The sequence below is a fragment of the Gobio gobio genome (genome assembly GCF_949357685.1).
Source record: "Gobio gobio genome assembly, chromosome: 17".
NCBI lineage: Eukaryota > Metazoa > Chordata > Actinopteri > Cypriniformes > Gobionidae > Gobio > Gobio gobio.
The window spans coordinates 4,791,794-4,809,887 of record NC_137110.1 but is presented as its reverse complement, the minus strand read 5'-3'; the positions used below and the strand labels follow the sequence as shown (position 1 = coordinate 4,809,887).

The window sequence follows — 18,094 nt, the reverse complement described above, 5'->3', positions numbered from 1 at the left end:
ACAGTTAATGTTCAAGGCCTCATGCATGACCCATAACACTTTTTAATCAAAACATTTTCTATTTTTATCCTTCAATCCAAAAAGAAAACAAACTCCCTCTACTCTCCGGGAATGCTCATCTCATTTGTTTTGGTAGCAGAGCAGACAAGTATCAGCATGCTGCACACACACACAAACACACACACACACACACACACACACACACACACACACACACACACACTTACAGTAATTTCTCTGGGGGGGGGGGGGGGGGGGGGATTCCCGATTTAACACTTGGCCAATTAGATTATGCATTAAAGACTGTCCCATCATTCAACAATCATCCATCACAAACAGGTTAATGAATAATATGCAAACCAAACCAGAAAGCAGACATTTTCAAACAGACTCTGAACTTAATGATCTGTGAGTGTTATGCAGTTTACACAGGACCTTCACAAGGCTTCTCAATCTCAGGTTCCTCTGCAACATTTTACCAGAGAGGTGGATTTAACCCAGAAATTGGGTTGTTTTAAGCAAACATTTATTGGAGTGCAAACATTTATATACAAATATTGGAGCGTTTCCCCTTTATTTTGAGAGGATAGTATAGAGTGGACAGGAAGCGAGGTGGGAGAGGGATCGGGATAGGTCCGCGAGCCGGGACTCGAACTCGGGTCGCCAGAAGCGCAACGGCGCTATATCGGCACGCTATTGTAAACTACAAAGGTGTCTAAAGTTTCTTCATTGTTACTGTAAATGACCATAGTAAACGATTACATGCAGGTATGACTTCTGCAGAACCATTCCTTGAAATAATCCCAAAACTTTATAGCCTATACACACATCACCCAAAACAACAGATCAATAAAAATATTTAGTGTGAAACATCATCTACCTTCTTTCCATTGGTCCTCAGTGATCCTTCTTCTCTGAGCCCAAACAGCAGCCTTCTGAGGTTCAAATCCAAGCCCATTGTAAATCGAAATGTTTCATACATCCACCTTTGCAACCCATTGTCCCGTTTTAGAGGCTTTCTGCACCATGAACCCTAAACTAATTCTTGACTTGATTCAGGTGTGCTTTAGGTCAAAAGTTTGTTCAATTATCCTTAATTTGATTATCTTTCACCACACTTGAAGAGACATGATGTAGATACAAAAAACGGATTTTTTTTCTTCCATAACACGTAATACCTGCTTAATACGCATGCCGTCACCATTTTCACAATTCACAGTTTTGCGTACACAGGAACACATCGACTTTTTGTGACTTTAGGAATGAGAGTATATTGCTGTTATTTTGTCACTTATTGAGCAGTCGGCTAACTGGAGCCATATACCTCCAGTCTTTGTGCTAAGCTAGGCTAGCGGTGTGTGCGTCAGACAGAGTTATGGCACGGAGATGAGAATGGTGTGTATGGGCTTATCTAACTCTGGGGGATACGGTGAATAAGATAAAGTCACAAAAAGTCGGCGTACGTGTTCCTTTAAGTTTACACGGAGATGCTAATGGTAGCGTTCTCCGACCACCAAAACGCCGTTGTCATGTAAATGAACAGCCATAACACATTAAATGTTTTTCAGTTGAAAACAGTGATGTGTCATCTCCTACATGAATAACTAATGATTTTTACAATGGAAATTAATCAACTTAAATTGGACAATGACAATTTCCTCAAGAGCCGCCTACAGCCAAAACAGTCTTTGTTGTATTAATTTCCTGTTATCACAGTAAAGCTGATTTGAAACAATCTGTATCGTAAAAAGTGTTATTGTAAAGGTGACTTGTCTTTCGCATACAGACAACAAACAGTGTCTAAACGGTAGTGACAAATTGGGTCCCCCCTTAAAAAGCTGGTCTCCTTTAGGACCCCAATTGGTTAAAATTGGTACTCTCTTTAGCGCCTGGTTATAATTCCTACAAAATCATGCGATAAATGCTGTTTCAACTACGTTATGACCATTTATGTCTGTATTAGTTAGCTTATATACTAGCTTAGCATACAGATAAGCGATTAGCCTGATAGCTTTATACACACATTTGCATTTACCCTAAATATATTATCTTTATGTGTTAAATGTCCAAATATTTCAGTTATATATAAAACAAATGTTCAATTATTCATAGGCTATTATTATTTATTAATTAACAGTTAATAATGTGTAAGTACTTAGGATAATCATTAACTGATAATTTGGGGAGACCCGATTTATCATGACACACTACTATAAGTATGCGCATGACATTTTCACAAATTCACGTTTTTGTAGTTTACACAGAGAGGATAACGTTATAAAAAACGCTTTCAAAAGTTGGCATTGCAGCCCCCAAACACTGTTGTCCTGTAAATTAACAGCCAAAATGCATAGTTTAAATTTTTTTTATTTGAAAATGATGTGTAAATGCCATGTGAAAAGAAACATTTCTTTTTAGCATGAAAAAAAGCTCAAGACTCTTCAAATGGTTATGTGCATAAAATAGCTTTATTTTCAACAGATCAGAGCCTGCATGCAGAAATCAATGATTCATTGACTTCAACATTAGATCAGTGATTTTATCTGGATGTGACCAAACAAAGCAGCAAATTTATCATTTTACACCATGCTAGTAATGCACAGCTTATTCACGCTCCCCTTAACTAATCCAGAACATCCTTCTACAAAACATAAATAGATTCGGCTTAAACTGTCTAAAAGAAATAGAAACTCTTAATAATAAAAAAAAAAAAAAAAAAAAAATCTGTTGAAAAGACTAACAGCCTTTGAATTTTTGCACTACTGTATATAAAACAAATCTAAAAACATAAAAATTATTACATGTACAACAGCTGAGAAAGGGGGAGAAAGACCCCCGACCTGAAGGCAGGCAATAAAATATGAGTTAAATTAATACCAAAAAATAAAAAAAGGAATTAAGAACATCTACAAAAACACTGAGAAAAAAAAAAAAAGTTAGTACTAACATTGGTCATTGTTCTTAAAACATTTTGCGAAAGATACAGACGCAAACCATCTGCTTTCAGATTGTATGCCAAAAGCAAATACCGGGATGAGATAAGAACAATAAAAACTGATTTTGGCATTTAAATATTTGGTAAATAAAAGGCTGTCAAGAAATGGCTAAGTACCAAAGTTTTACATTTTATTCAAATGGCTATATACAGATCCCTGGATGTACAAAGTCTGTTTGCAGTGAACTGATCCTCAATCATCAGCATCTGTACCGGTGGAAGTAGCTTAGCTGACAGTCAAGCAGCACCGCGGCGGATCTGGTCTCTCGACGTATAAAACCACCGCGGAAATTACATACAGATATGTGGAATGTACCATAACACCATGGTTGAAATGAGTATACGCGAGTCTAGTACACCGATTTCAAATTATGCCCTCGAACACATACTGCATGCCTTCAATTTGGTTTCACCTCTGATGTTTAATATGAGAATTAAAAAGGTTTTACAGCACAGATTAAAAAAAAAGACATATGATAACGTATAAGGCTACAGCAACCACTCCCTCTGTAGCACCAATCATGACACTGGTCATCATAACGGCGGATAAAATGGTCAATCCAAAGCCTTTAACATGTGAGCGCTCCATTGCACCTCGTAGTGTTTTATTTTTAAAAAAATAGACACAATGGGTCACAAAAAGGCAATCAACTTGAGAGAACAAAAAAAAGACGAGAATATCTTTCGAATCGGGCGGTTTGGCAACAGACGCGATCCTCTCCGAGTCACTGAGATTTCAATGCAAATGTCCAGTCAGAGTAAATTATTCGTGTGAGGTTCTCCTGCGGTTTGCGAGAGGTTGGCGGCGGCCCGTCGGGCCGAGGCACTGTGTGAGCTTATAGTTCAAAAGAGACAGAGAGAGAGAGAGAAGGGGTGTGAGGGTGAGGATGCTCATGCGTAGATTTCTGCGGTAGGAGCTTTCTTGTAGATGGGCGTCTTGCCCAGGTCGTAACTTCCTTCGTCTTTCTTCTTGATGCGGAGAACAAAGTGAACGAGGAGGACGATGAGGAGGATGGCGAAGACCAGACCCACTGCTCCGCCCGCGATAACCGCTAGAAAACAGAAATGGACAACGTGAGGGAGGCGTAATCTACGGACAAATCACACACTGCATGAGAGATCATATTTAAAAAAGACCTTGAAGTACTAAAATGACAATTAAAGGCACAATGTGTAATTTTCACCACTAGAGGTCGCTTATTCAAAACAAAGGCGTAGCTTGATGACGGGATCATGGGAGTTGTTGTTGTCTTCACCTCTACAACCGGTGGAAAAGAATCAGACGGGACTCAGGAATCATATTCATGGATGAGCTCATGTATTAAAGCTTTATTTACGTTACTGGATGGAGCTGAATGAGGCGCTGGAGCGATTGCTAATGAGAGACGAGAGCAGTGGAGCTTTTATTCTGTCAGGCGAGCACTTCCGCTTCTTCTGCTCATGTGTGTGTGGGGGAACGCAGCGCTGTTTTATCATATCACACACATTTGAGTGTGTTAAAGTGATGTTATAATGCTACTCTGCGCTACTATGAGACACTTGTTCACACTGCAGTGAGCGAGATCATATTAGGCGGTAAAACATGGCACTCTGTGCCGTAAATCAACAACACCAGATTTAAACAATAAGACTAACTGTGTTGAGCTGGAGAACAATCATTAGTTTCTGTCCATCAATGATCCAATCGGTGTCTAATAAAACACATCATATATTAAAGCGGCTTTGGACAATCGGAAATCGAGGGTAACGCGGGTGTGATGTCACTGATAGGCGACAAGCGGTCCGTGTCTTGGTTAAAACCGCTTATTTCTCTGGATTTAAACATTCTTGGAAACATTTAGGATACTGCAAGTGCACAAATCAACAAAATATATAACATTGTTTCTTGTGGTTTTTGGATATTTAAAAACAAAATCTTACATAGTGCCTTTAAAGCTATACAGTATATAAATACTAAAATTATATTAAAAAAATAATATTTTTGGTCCAACAATATTCATTATACAGGTTTACTTAGCATATTAAACAAACAAATCAAATATATTAAAAATATAAATATATTAAAGCGTCTTTGGCGTTTCCAAGGTTTCTACAAAATAAAACCAGAAAATCGAGGATAACGCGGGTGTGATGTCACTGATAGGCGACGCACGGTCCATGTCCTGGTTAAAAATCACTTATTTCTCAGGATTTAACCTCTTAACAAGCGCCCCATTTTTTAGGAATTCTTTGAAAACGATATACCCAAATGAAAATGTCTGCAGCTCTTAAACCCTATGGTCTATATTCATAAACCTGGTCTTATTTTAAACTAGACACTTGAAATATTGCTACCCAAGAGTCATAATAACTCAAAGTAATATGGGAACAGAGTAATATACATGTAAATATACATGTAAGTGACTCACGTTTTTTGTTTTTTGTTTTCACTTAGGGAAAAAAATATTATAATTTAATGTTAAGAGCCTGAAAATAACTTAAATATAAAACTGAATGTCTAATCATGTCATGATTCAAATATGAGGATGATTCTCTCAGTAATGTAGCTTCTGTGAGCTTTTATGTCAAGAAAAGTCTAGGCGTCATTTCAAAAAGGCCATTTATTTCAGAACATTTGCTACTGTAAAGAGTAGTTTTTCATTCAAATAAATCTGCAATAAACTGCAATATACTACTAATTATAATGGATAAACAGTTACTGAAAAACTAAAGCAACTATTTACAGAGATTACAAAGTGTAAAAAACTCATTTAGCTGATGGGAAGCGTCTGTGAGAGACAGCGCGCTCCACTGCAGTTGCGCCATGGAGAACGCGCAGCCAGCGCAAAAACAGTATTCACCAAAGCCTACTTACGCAAACTGCGCAAGATAATGCCTTTTGATTGGTTACTAAGTCCATCAATCAAACCTTTGTTGGAAAGGCATTGGCTGGGCACCGAGTGCCTTTATCCAACGAAAACCATGGGCGCAATGATTGACAGCTCACCAAGCCTGTAAGGCACTTCCTCTATATGATGCATCCCAGAAGAGTCTCTGATTGAAGGAGAGAGACGAGGGAGGGTTTAAAATACGTGGGAGAAGCCATTCTAGCAGGGGGAGTTTGCCAGACACGGAATAGAATCGATATTTCATTGAAAATGGACATGATTGATCACGCTAACTCAAAACTCTCTTGCAAACAACGGAGGATTTTTAGTTTTTTCCCTATTTTTTCGTTGTTTTGGATTAAAAAGTGGGATGCATTTTGAAGAATGGACTCTTACACAGAGATGTATGCGGGTGTTTATTGGATTCGTCCGATCTGATCTGAACGACAGGAGATGAAAGATGAGTAACGCTGATATTATGCTAATGTTTACATGGACGGTCCTTTAGCGTTTCATTTAACCCTTTCCTCTCTGGTGTATTTATTGCAAAAACAAGTTCAGAACATGAATCTTGAGTGTTTTAGCTTTCAAATGATGCATAGTTTGTGATAGTTGATTGAATATTTTGTATAAAACAAAAGTAAATAAAAGTACACACCCCCCCACTTCCGTCAACCCCCCCGTCCACGATCCGATGCGGGTTAAGAAGTTAAACATTTGGGATAATGCAAGTGGATATTTTAATCCAAGAAAATCTTACATATTGTGCCTTTAAAGCTATACAGTAATTTAAAAAAAATGGTCGTGTAAAATAATAACACAACTAATTAATAATAAATAACTAATTCACAATATTAATACTACCATAACAGTATATAAATACTAAAATAACATTAAATATTCCCATTTTGGTCCAACAATATGCATTATACATGTTTGCTTTGCATATTAAACAAACAACTGAAAGCATCTCCTCACCTGCGAGCACCTCTGTGTTGCTGAACAAGCTCTCTTCTCCAGCAACGGTCATGAGCACATTGCTTTCTTGGCCATTGTCTCGCTTTGGTGATTTATGCATGACCTCATTGTGTTGAACCAGAATATCCTCATTTATAGTTGGCCGTGGGGCAAATGGACCCTCAGGATCAGATATCCGGTTATTGAGGAGATCGTCCTGAGAGGAGGAAATGGTCACAAATTCATACAGCATTCAAATCAGTCTAAAAAAAATATGTCATTTAAACAACTGATGGCCTCATGAAAGTGCACAGTAGTCAAGACGGATATGACTCAAAGTAAAGAATCAGTGAGTGAGTCACTTAAGCAAACGAGTCATTTTAGACCAATGTGATTCAATTGAGAGTCACTTTGACATTCATTCAGAATATGAGATACAAATCAGATGACATTAATACAAAACCAGTGAGTAAAACGCATTAGAAAGATGCATTTCGATTTAAAATAATTAGTTAATTTCACTTGTCTGTGAAAATCCGAACAACTCAATTTGACATGACTAAGAAAAAAAAAAAAATTATAGCTACCTCGATAGAGATCTCTGAAGACCCAGAGCCTGACAGGTCATCATAATCATCCTCAACTTCATCATCATCACCAAAGTCATCCTCATCGTCAATTGGGTGTAAATCAGCAAACTCAAAGTCTTCATGTGGAGCGTCGCCGGAGGACTCCAGATCCTCATGGGGCGATGTGCTTTTCAGAGGTACCCATGTTTCTGTTTCTCGTACCTACAAAGAGAAAAGAAATCGTGAGGAAAATACACCTGGCACCAGTTTTATCAAAGGCAAATCATAAAAGAAAAATGCACAAATTCACTGTGTAAACAGGAATGATTTAAAGACCTCATGAAATCAACATTGGAGTTCGTTTGGGGGGTTATTTTAGTTTTATATCCCTTTAATACTTAAGCAGATTACGGTCCAAACCTTTGTCAATGGCATCATGACGGTTCTGAGATCACACTTAATTTAATTAAGACACACCAACACTTTTAATCACGTTAGCAGAGCCATTTGGCCAAGCACTGCGAATGGGTTTTAAACAACTAATGGACTGACGCTGCGTCCCAATTCACATACTATCCATCCTTCAAAAAATAGAATTAGTAGGTCCCAAATCATAGTATGTTGAGTTTTCCAAAGATACCCGGATGGTTTACTATTTCCGGTCAGAATCCGAAGTGCAGATCCATGCACACTCTAACGGCTGATATTGCCCACAACCCATTGCGAGTTCGACAAGGATTCGATTAGAACTACAAACTCTGATAAAAAAAGTGCTAAAAAAAACTACAAACATGGCGGATGTGTGAGTCCGACGGTTAAAGTCAGCATGAAATCAAATTTTACAATTCGTATTTTTATATTTAATATTGTAGTGTTTACCTAACCGATTTATCTGTGCACTTCATTCATTTTTAAAAATCATTTACCCTTATAATCTTAAATCAAATACGTTAACTTTCCCTATAAGGGAGAGCTGAGAAAATAAAGTTACAGAAATAAAGCCATAAAAGGCTTGAAATTAGTGAAATCTGTAGCATAAACCAGGAAATATGCTCAGTAACATATGTAAAAAAGATTTAGAGAAGAAATGCATTTATTTAAGAGATAGATCGCGTTTTTCTCCACAACTGAGTGCAAACTGGCATTCAAATCTGCCTCCATTTTGTTAGCAACGCCCAACTTCCAACGATCCAATCAATTCCCGAAGAACGAAATCAAGCCTCGCCCTACATTTTTTCTAATTTCAGAAGCCGTTTCACTCGGATATACGTCACAATAAGGAAAAAAAGACGATCTCAACTTCCGTTTCACGCCGACTTTAAGTAGAGAAGGTTAGATAAAAGGGTTTGATTGGGGAATTATCAGTATTTAAACTGACGGAAAGATATTTATTCAGTGTTATCCACATTATATTTTATAACTTTGTAATGATACGTTTGGCCGTTAACTTTTAAATGCATCATTATATTTAAACTGGAAACACATGAGGAGAGTCTCTACATAAAAGACCCACCAATTGCAGAATACATTTCTCTCCGATTCAGTAGGAAATGAAATTGAATGTGGAGGATTTAAACGGTGACGATGATTGACAGGGCAGTTTAAACAGTGACAGGATGCAAGTAACTCAGTTACACAGATGACGAAGTAGTCTCAGAGCTTGCATACTCTTCTGCTACACACTCAAAAGTATGTACTTTTTCCTTGACAAAAAGAGTACATACTTTTAGGTCGGCGAATTGGGAGACAGCATGAGTCTATTCTATTCTGACTGACACAAACCACACTACTGTATTATATTCACGCCAGTCTTGACCTTGAAGCGAGTCAGAGAGGTAAGAGCAAGTTAGCGCAGGTTTGCCGGCGTTGTGTAAAACAACGAAAGAATTCATCGGACAGGGGCTGAGGGTCTTTATCAGTCTCGCTCGCCTGCTCGCTGTCAAAAACAGATTTAATCAAACATTACGCACTGAAACGTTTCACATACCGCGAAATCAAAAACATTCATAATGCGCAGGTGCCGCCCAACCCAGTGTGACCACCGTAGTCAAATTTCAAACACACTTTAACGGGGATTTAGTGAGGCGACAATTACTTCAAGATGATCTTTAATACAAACGTGATGCTTAAAATGTCTCCAGTTGCTAAATGGAAGGGTTTTTAAAATGGAGATCGGGGCGGGTTGACTCATTTTCCAGGAAAACCAGGATCATGCAAAAACCACATGAAACTGCAAGTCAGCTCTAGCCTGCTCTGTTGTTTGAGGATAATAAAAGAAAAAGGGAGAGCGAGAAACGGAGAATGACAGAAACCACAAGAGGGTGTGGGGAGAGAGGCCGACATACTTTATGGTTTTCAGCTTTACAGTGCTGTGAAACCCCACACCGAAATCCCCCTGCATTATGAAATACTCCGCTCAGAGGAAGAAAAAAAATAAGCTGTCGAAGAAAGTACAGCGGATGCTCTCTGACTGCGAAGAGGCGTAAGGCCGTGGTTCAATTAAACCAATGCTTAAATTCCCATAAGCAACCCCTTAAATTCTCAGTAAACATGTACAAGCCACTTGAAAGAAATCCCACCGAGCAAACCAAACGCTCTAGACTAAGATGGACAGCTGAAGAAAGTCCCAACGCAGGAAATAAATGTTTTTGTTCTTCATTTCTCAGCAATAACCAAAAACCCCCCTCATTTAAAAGGAAAGTCGACAATGTGACAATGAGATAATAGCTCTGAGGAATAATAGCCAGTTCATTTATTTCACCCAAAATGAAATTCTGTCATCATTTACTCGCCCTGAACCCGTATGACTTTCATTCAACACAAAAGGAGATGTTTATCAATGTTCATGCTGCTTTTGTCCAGACAATGGATGGAGTCGGGCGCTGTCGAGCTCCAAAGAGAACAAAAAGCTGGTCTGAAAACTGGCGAACTGACATTTAAGTTACTATTCAACGTCGTTATCTTATTTCTGCTTTGATTTGGCATCAGTGTCCGCAAACGAAAGACATACAGACATTAGAACAACATGAGAAAGTTGTATTTTTGGGGAACTGTTTCCCAAATGTTAGCTGTCGAGATGATATGAAGATGACATTAGGGCTGGGCATACATTTTTTTTTTTCGATTAATCGTGAATTTTAAAATGTGGTCCGATTCAAAATCGATTCTCAAAGGCCACGAATCGATTTTTTCCTCATATTTATTTTGTCTAAGATTAACGTAAATCTAATTACTAGTCTTCTCCACTAGATGTCACATACATGCAAATGCTTGCCTTGCATTATGATCATTGTATTAAACTTGAGTGTTCACTTAAGCACGTACATCAGCCATTATAGACATATTCAAATCAGCTGAGTCAATAGACAGCGCAGGACCAATAATTCAAATCTAATAGCTTATATTATATACAGATTTCCTCAAACGTTAGTCAGCAGGTTAAGGTATTGTTGTTTGTTACCACGGCAACTACTTGTGTCCGGGTATGAAGGCGCTTCTCGTGTATGTAAAGTAACTGCACATGACGGGCGAAAAAAAAAAAAAAAAAACCAAGAAAAGCTTGTTGTGTACTGAAAATTGCTGAAAAATATTCCAATATTCCTTTTTATGTTGTTTAGGAATAAATATATCAATATCCATAAAAACTAAATTGTATAAAATACTTCTCAGATAAATTTTTTAGAATAAAGTTGTATTGTATTTAACATAATTGTATGCATTTGAAATATAGAGATGGGTTCTGTTTTAACCCCCTAACTGTCAACCTGGCGCGCTTTTTTTGATCGCCTTTTTTCCGTATAATATATTTTAGTAATTATCATAAATTAGGTATCAATCGAAAGCTTACGAACTCAAATCATCCTGGGAAATCCATTTTGAAATTAGACGTTGTGTTACCATGGAAATGGTACTTTAAATTCTTCTAGCGGGCTCCTCCCCCTAGTGGGCGGTGTCATGTTTCATATTACAACATTTATTTTAACTACTTTATAATCAAAATCTTTCCTAATCTTGACAAAACGCATATCGTCGGAAAGGTCTGAGTCTCAAGGTTCCATATTTGGTGATGGAAGTCACATATGGACAGGAAAATGCATACTTTTTTTTTCTTTTTAATGGAATTTGAATGACACCCAGTGGCTATTTTTATACATCTCATGGGGACTTTAATTTGTGATATCAACTTCAAATTTGGAACAACTTGGTTAGACATATGGCTTTGATTTTATAGTAATTTTAGATTAAAACTTTATTCTAAAATATATATTTTATATAAAATAAAAAAATAGTACAGTATTTTTTTATTTACAGTAACTTCCATAACTTTTGAATATGTTCATATTTTGAATTTCACTTCAACAATAATCTGCAGAGTGTCTTCTCTAAAACAAGACCGAATTTATGTCTATATTCCAAAGCATTCTTGATTTACAGCCCTTAAAGTTTGGATAGTGCATTTTCATGTGTATTCAATGTACCTTAAAATAAAAAGAGTTTAATATACAGGTACTTAATTTCTTTTTAATTACCCACTTGAAAAACGTATGTTCACTGTTCTTTTTTTATAAATATAGTATTTGTATTAAATCGATCGATTTGGAGCATCTGAATCTGATACCCAGCCCTAATGTCTATAAGTATGAGTGTGCTCTAGTAATGAGCTGTAATGCCGGAGAGCAAATTAACCAGCTTAGCAAACCAGGCCTCAGTCAAGACTAGCAAAGCTAGGGGCAAATCCGACCATCTGCTGACAAATGGTCTGGCATCTGTTCCTGGGAGTCACAATGGGAGAGAGAAGATACCACAATCAGTGACTTATCCAACAAACAGTGTGGTGGCAAACGGTCCCCGGTGATCACTCACGGTTTGAGTTAAAAGGACAATTATTAAATAACCAAGACAGAATTTGCTTTGTAAAACTCGGATGCAAAACAATGTGTGAAAAGTCATTGGTAGGTCAACACATTTCACAGATTTTCTCCGGAAAAAGTAGAACATTAAAGCGACAGTACCAATATTATCCGCCGTCATCTGTTGAAGACTCTCCTTGTTGTCCTTTCAGGTCACAATTAATTACAGCCCCAGTCGTCAATACAAACGGCACTCCTACCAATCGGATTTATCCATGTCATCTGATCTCCTCATGAGATACACTCCTCGCCCTACTTTGCACACTTGCACGTCAGGAGAATTCCTTCCACCTTTGTGGTAACTATTTATAGCTGCTTTTTCCCTTTAGACCCCCAGCTGAATCCCAACAGCGGGGCGGAACGGCTCACCTGCCTGTTAAACGATACGTCATTGTTTCAATCACACGACAAATTCTCACCCCAGCACCGGTTCAAAGAAGCATTAGAGTAACTAGATTAGACTTCGAAATCTACAACTAAACCAAACGAAAAGGACTGTTGAGCCCTACTGTCGTCAGCCCCCACAGGAAGTGTGATCACACTTCTATCTGTTAGTGGCTTTCATTAATGAAGCTTCTCACCATTAAGCCAAAGCCAGTTTAATACACAATGATCCGTTCTCACTAGCCCAAACAATCAGTAGTGTGTACGAAAACATGGAGCTTTCTGACAATGGACCTTCTTTGATTGGCTAAAACCTGAAGTTAACAGAGACTGCGATTGGATTATGGAGGTAAAAGTACCCTAAATATGATTAACTTGAGATTCACCAATAAACTATACACACATCGAAAGAATGCCATGCCTTTACACACACATGCATGCTCAAAGATACATATTTAAATCACTCGACTTTTACAGCAACTCATGTGAGAAATTAAAAGCATTAAGATTATTGGTTAGACATGGCCAAAAAACAATGACAATAAATGTGTGACCATTTAAAACATTATCATTATCATTTATGATCATAGTTATTAACCTTTAAACAAATGATCTGTCAATCAGGTCAATCTCTACATTGGTACATGAGAAGCATGTGAGTGCAAGAGAACAATTCCCTCCAAAACGACACCATTACCATACATTAAAGGGATAGTTCAGCCAAAAATTTAAATTAGCCCATGATTTACTCTCCCTCAAGTCATCCGAGGTGTATATGACATTCTTCTTTCAGGCGAATAAAATCAGAGTTATATAACAAAAGTCCAGGCTAATCCAAGCTTTATAATGGCAGTAATAGTTGCTCGGTTTTTAAAGTCCATATAAAATGCATCTGTCCGTCAAATAACTGCTCCACGCGGCTCTGGGGTGTTAATAAGTGTAAGTAAAATATCCATATTTAAAAATGTATTTCATTTTTTTCTATGGCTCTGCATCAGCCGTCCTCGCGCCATCACTTCCGGCGAATAAGGTCAAAATACATGCAAAATACCGGTGCGATCATAGATATATACATGTAGATTCCTCATTAGTGCCTGCGCAGATCAGTCGAATGAGGCATCTACGTATATATAAATCTTTGATCACGCCAGTATTTTGACCTTATTCGCCAGAAGTTATGGCGCTGGGAATACTAGATGACATTCGTCTGATAAGAGGTAAAAAAAAAAAAAATACTGTTGGGTTTCTCGCAGAAACCGATCATTTCGTGTCTTAAGACATCAGTGTCGCCACGAGCCGCAGGATTTGATAAGGATTCATACGTCTGTGTTTTTACTCTCATACTCTAAAATATCCCCATTGACATCATTATACGACTATCACACTGCAAAGGTTGGACTTAAAAATCTTCATTTGTGTTCTACTGAAGAAACAAAGACACCTACATCTTGGATGCCCTGGGGGTAAGCAGAGAAACATAAACATTTCGTTTTTGGGTGAACTATCCCTTTAAAAGGACCAGTAAAAGCACATTCAAACCACATCTGAAGACTCCAGGATAGTGCAAATTAGCAGGAGGGTGATTGGGACACTTTTTTTCCATTGAGATGACTTGGAAAAAGTGTCCCAATCACCCTGAATTCACCCCATGTGTTTTTAAATGGGAAAGACTAGGGACATCAATAGGGTGATTAGACTAGATTTCTTTAACTCAACGCCTGGAGACCTGAGAAACACCCAGACGGGTGTTTATTTGAAGAATGGCTATTTTCAGGAGTACAAAAATTTACACGGCCAGGAAAAGACAAAAGGCAATTGCTTAGGGGGAGGGTGTAGTCCACAAAGAAACCTAACTAGAGTAGGCAGTAAAGCTGATCAATACAGAAACACAAAAGCTGATGCCAGTATGCATTGACTATTTAAGCAAGTGTTATCATCCACATTGGACAAACTCAAGAAAGAGGAACTGTCATTATGAAGGACAGGTGGTGGCTGGTTATCATAGTTTCCAAGTAAAGCCCGTCTGGCGTATGGTTAATAGCTCCACAAGCAACAGACCTGGAACGGTGACGGATGTGGTCTGCTAAATGACTCTAGAACACACTGGCTTCCCTTTACACGGCCTCAAGATATTCCTCTGGACTTGCAAAACAAAAGGGCACAGCATAAGGCGTTGGAATAAACATTGAACGATGCATACACAATAACCAATATCCTTCATTCACCCAAGCAGCAAATAAAAACTTCTCGTTCGTTGCCAACATTCCTCCCTCAAAAGTGATTTAAGCAATGCAGGAAATATTATTATATGCCTTTCAACCGCCATTCAGATGAGCTTTGCACCCCCAAAATAGCTGAGTAAATAAACCAAACCTATTCAAATGCAAATCAACTCATCATTACGACATCTAGCATGGGCATTACACTTACATGCAATAATGTTTTGGTTATTATTGTGAAAAAGAACAATGATTATTGTTATAATCTAATCAATATCTAGTTCTAGTTTTGGCTAAACCAAAAAAAAAAAAACATGCCAGTGGCAACATCCATCAGGTGAAGTATTCAAATATAATAAACCCTGAAGCCTACTTTGCCTACTGAGGTTTAAAGTGTCCACGCCATGTTGAGTTTAAGCCATACACACTTGTCCAGCGGCTGAAGAGGAGGGACCTGGATGAAAGAGGTGGACCATTTAAATCCGCCGATGTGTGTGAAATCCCAAAAGAAGGGCTGGTCAAGGTCACAAGGGGTCAAATTCCTCAGGAAAACGCAAAAGAATGGAGAGGGAGGGGGATGAAAGGAGCACAGACACTTCTGGATGATTTTAAGGAATGCTGCGGCCTTCTCTGCCTCGAAGGACAAGCCTTTTGGGAGTGTGTTGCAACGTTCACACCCGAGATTAAGTCACACCATCTGATTTACTACGAACAGTACAGATAGTTTGCGGCCCGATTACTTTATTTCCCAGTGGATTACACAATAGCAGACGCGGTGTCCAAGGATAAAAGCTGCATCTGTTGGTGTCGAAGTGTAGATAAAGATCTGCGGCAACACCTTTCCAAAGGTCTGTGAGAATGGAGGCTTTGGACTCAAAGAATTTGCATTTTGACTTGTGTGAGGGTGTGTGTGTGTGTGTGTGTGTGTGTGTGGCTGACTGACCGAGCAAGCACACTGGGTGGCATTTGTCTTCCATTTCGGCTCCAAAGACATCTGCAGCAAAGCTATTCTTTTGAGTTATGAAAGAACTGGCCAACACAAAGCTGTGGCATCCCATTCACAGGTGCTCCAGTGGCTGATTCCATAATGAACAGATGGAAAATAAACCTCCTGGACTGAATCCAGTCTAATCAAATAAAGCTAAAAAAAATCCCTGCAGGCAAAAACTGTCACATGAAAGCCAGAGCTGCTCGTTTGGTTACTCAACAAACAAAAATGAGACTAGTTTGGTGCCAGAAAATTACTATCTTAACGTTTTATATTACATACATAGGCTACACACACACACACACACACACACACACACACACACACACACACACACACACACACACACAATAATACTTGTTTAATCATATAATAGGTTTATTTACCCATCACCAAACTCAAAGAATACTTGATTAGACGTTTGACAATTAAACTAAAGTTAAAACTATTAATCTATCCGTTCATTTTATTGAGCATATCACTTGGAAGCCTTTGTTGTTTCAACAGGTCTGTTGTCAGAGAGCTAATGCTTTAGCTAACACAAATAAATCAACTTTATCCCCCCCCCCCCCTTAAGTGTGATTATAGAACTCAAGTATAGCCAAATCATCTTAAATTAATGTAATATTAGTTAAAATACTCACCGATTCAGCGAAAACAGCCGCGGCCGCTGACAAAACCAACATGAGGTAAACTTTAAACATCTTCTCTTGAAAATAAGGAGCTCCGGTGATGAAAATAGTCAGATTCCGAAATGAATCACTTTTATAATTCGGTCCTTGCTTTGTTAGTCCTTTTTTATGCCGATCTGAGGGAAGTTTCACGCGTATTTCTCGCTACTGTCCTCTGTGTTGGTTCGCAGTATTCCTGTGTAATGATTGATCCCCTTTGGTTTTATTCACTAACTTAAACTCCGCCCCTTATCGCATACGCAGCCAATCAGGGCAGTTCAACCGGTCCCTGACGTAATTTACGGAAACTCCGGACGCAACAGGTTTACAGCACAGAACAATGTAAACAGCGGAATTATTATTCTATTAATCTCTTACAAATACAAAATCCTCTGACAATTTCACACGGTTCACGTTCTAAATGTCCGTCGTTAATTGGCCAATATGAAACTATAAAATATTGACGAGCACTTTATGAGGAAGTTATCTGGAAAGTGAAAATCCAGACGTTCATGGAAAGTTTCTATGACGAAAACCTTTGAACGTACTTTTTGGGGGTTATTTCCCTTAGGAGTTGTGTAAAACGAAAACAACAATGATATTTAGATGCTATTGTTGGTGATAATAAAAGAGTTCCCTTTTCTTTTTCTCCCTTGCTGACAGAAATTCCGGGCTTAGTTGGTTTTAGATAGCCTGGATTTAAAGGGATAGTTCACCCAAAAATGAACCATTTACTCACAACTAGTGTTGTTCCAAACCTGTACGAATTTCTTTGTTCTGCTGAACACAAAAGAAGATATTTTGAAGAATGTCGGTAACCAAACAATTGGACTTCCATAGTATTTTTGTTCCCTACTATGGGGTCCATTAACACTGAAAAAAATTATTTGTTGAATTTACAAAAATGTTTTATCGTAAGTGGTCGCAATCAATTTATTTTATCTAAATTTAAACAAAAACACATGCAATTCCACACAAAAATTACATTTAAATTATTTAAACTAGTACAAATTAATTATGCTTAATTTAATCGGGCCATAATAATTCTTTTCAGTGAACTATTTAGCTCCCCATATTCTTCAAAATATCTTTTTTTGTGTGTGTTCAGCAGAAGTTTGGAACAATTTTAGGTAAACGATAGGGTGGCCATTTAGTGAGGCAAGAATAATTGCATAGGAAATAGCCTACTCTATTCATTGCCAGACAAATTTGATACGATATATCTTGATGTAGACCTATGTGTAACAGAAGAGGCAAAAAAGAGTTAGTTTACAGTATTTGTATTTATTCAAGATATTGTGATGTCTGTTTCAAAAAACTGAGAGGATCCTGTCTTGCAAAGTGCACAGTGCCTGAAAACATAACATTTCTAGACTAACAATTAACAATTAATCTGGCACAGCGACACACTGGCATCTCTACTGGTTTTTGATATAAATTTGTGCTCTTTTGTCCATACTGGATTAAATGAGGTCTAACATACTTTCGGGATGTTAACGTTATGACATGACGTAGCCAGCACGTGGACGTTTGT

The 18,094-nt window shown here is 38.0% G+C and overlaps 1 protein-coding gene across 1 annotated transcript; it reads right to left on the bottom strand.

Annotated features, from left to right (window-relative positions):
* Positions 1–2,349: 2,349 nt before the first annotated feature.
* Positions 2,350–16,797, bottom strand: sdc4 (syndecan 4). The gene is made up of 4 exons (XM_079841638.1): positions 16,534–16,797; positions 7,407–7,610; positions 6,841–7,036; positions 2,350–4,047 (listed from the first exon to the last, which is right to left on the bottom strand). Exons 1-4 carry the CDS (start codon positions 16,591–16,593, stop codon positions 3,887–3,889), a joined length of 621 nt encoding a protein of 206 aa, XP_079697764.1. The 5' UTR covers positions 16,594–16,797; the 3' UTR covers positions 2,350–3,886.
* Positions 16,798–18,094: the final 1,297 nt, after the last annotated feature.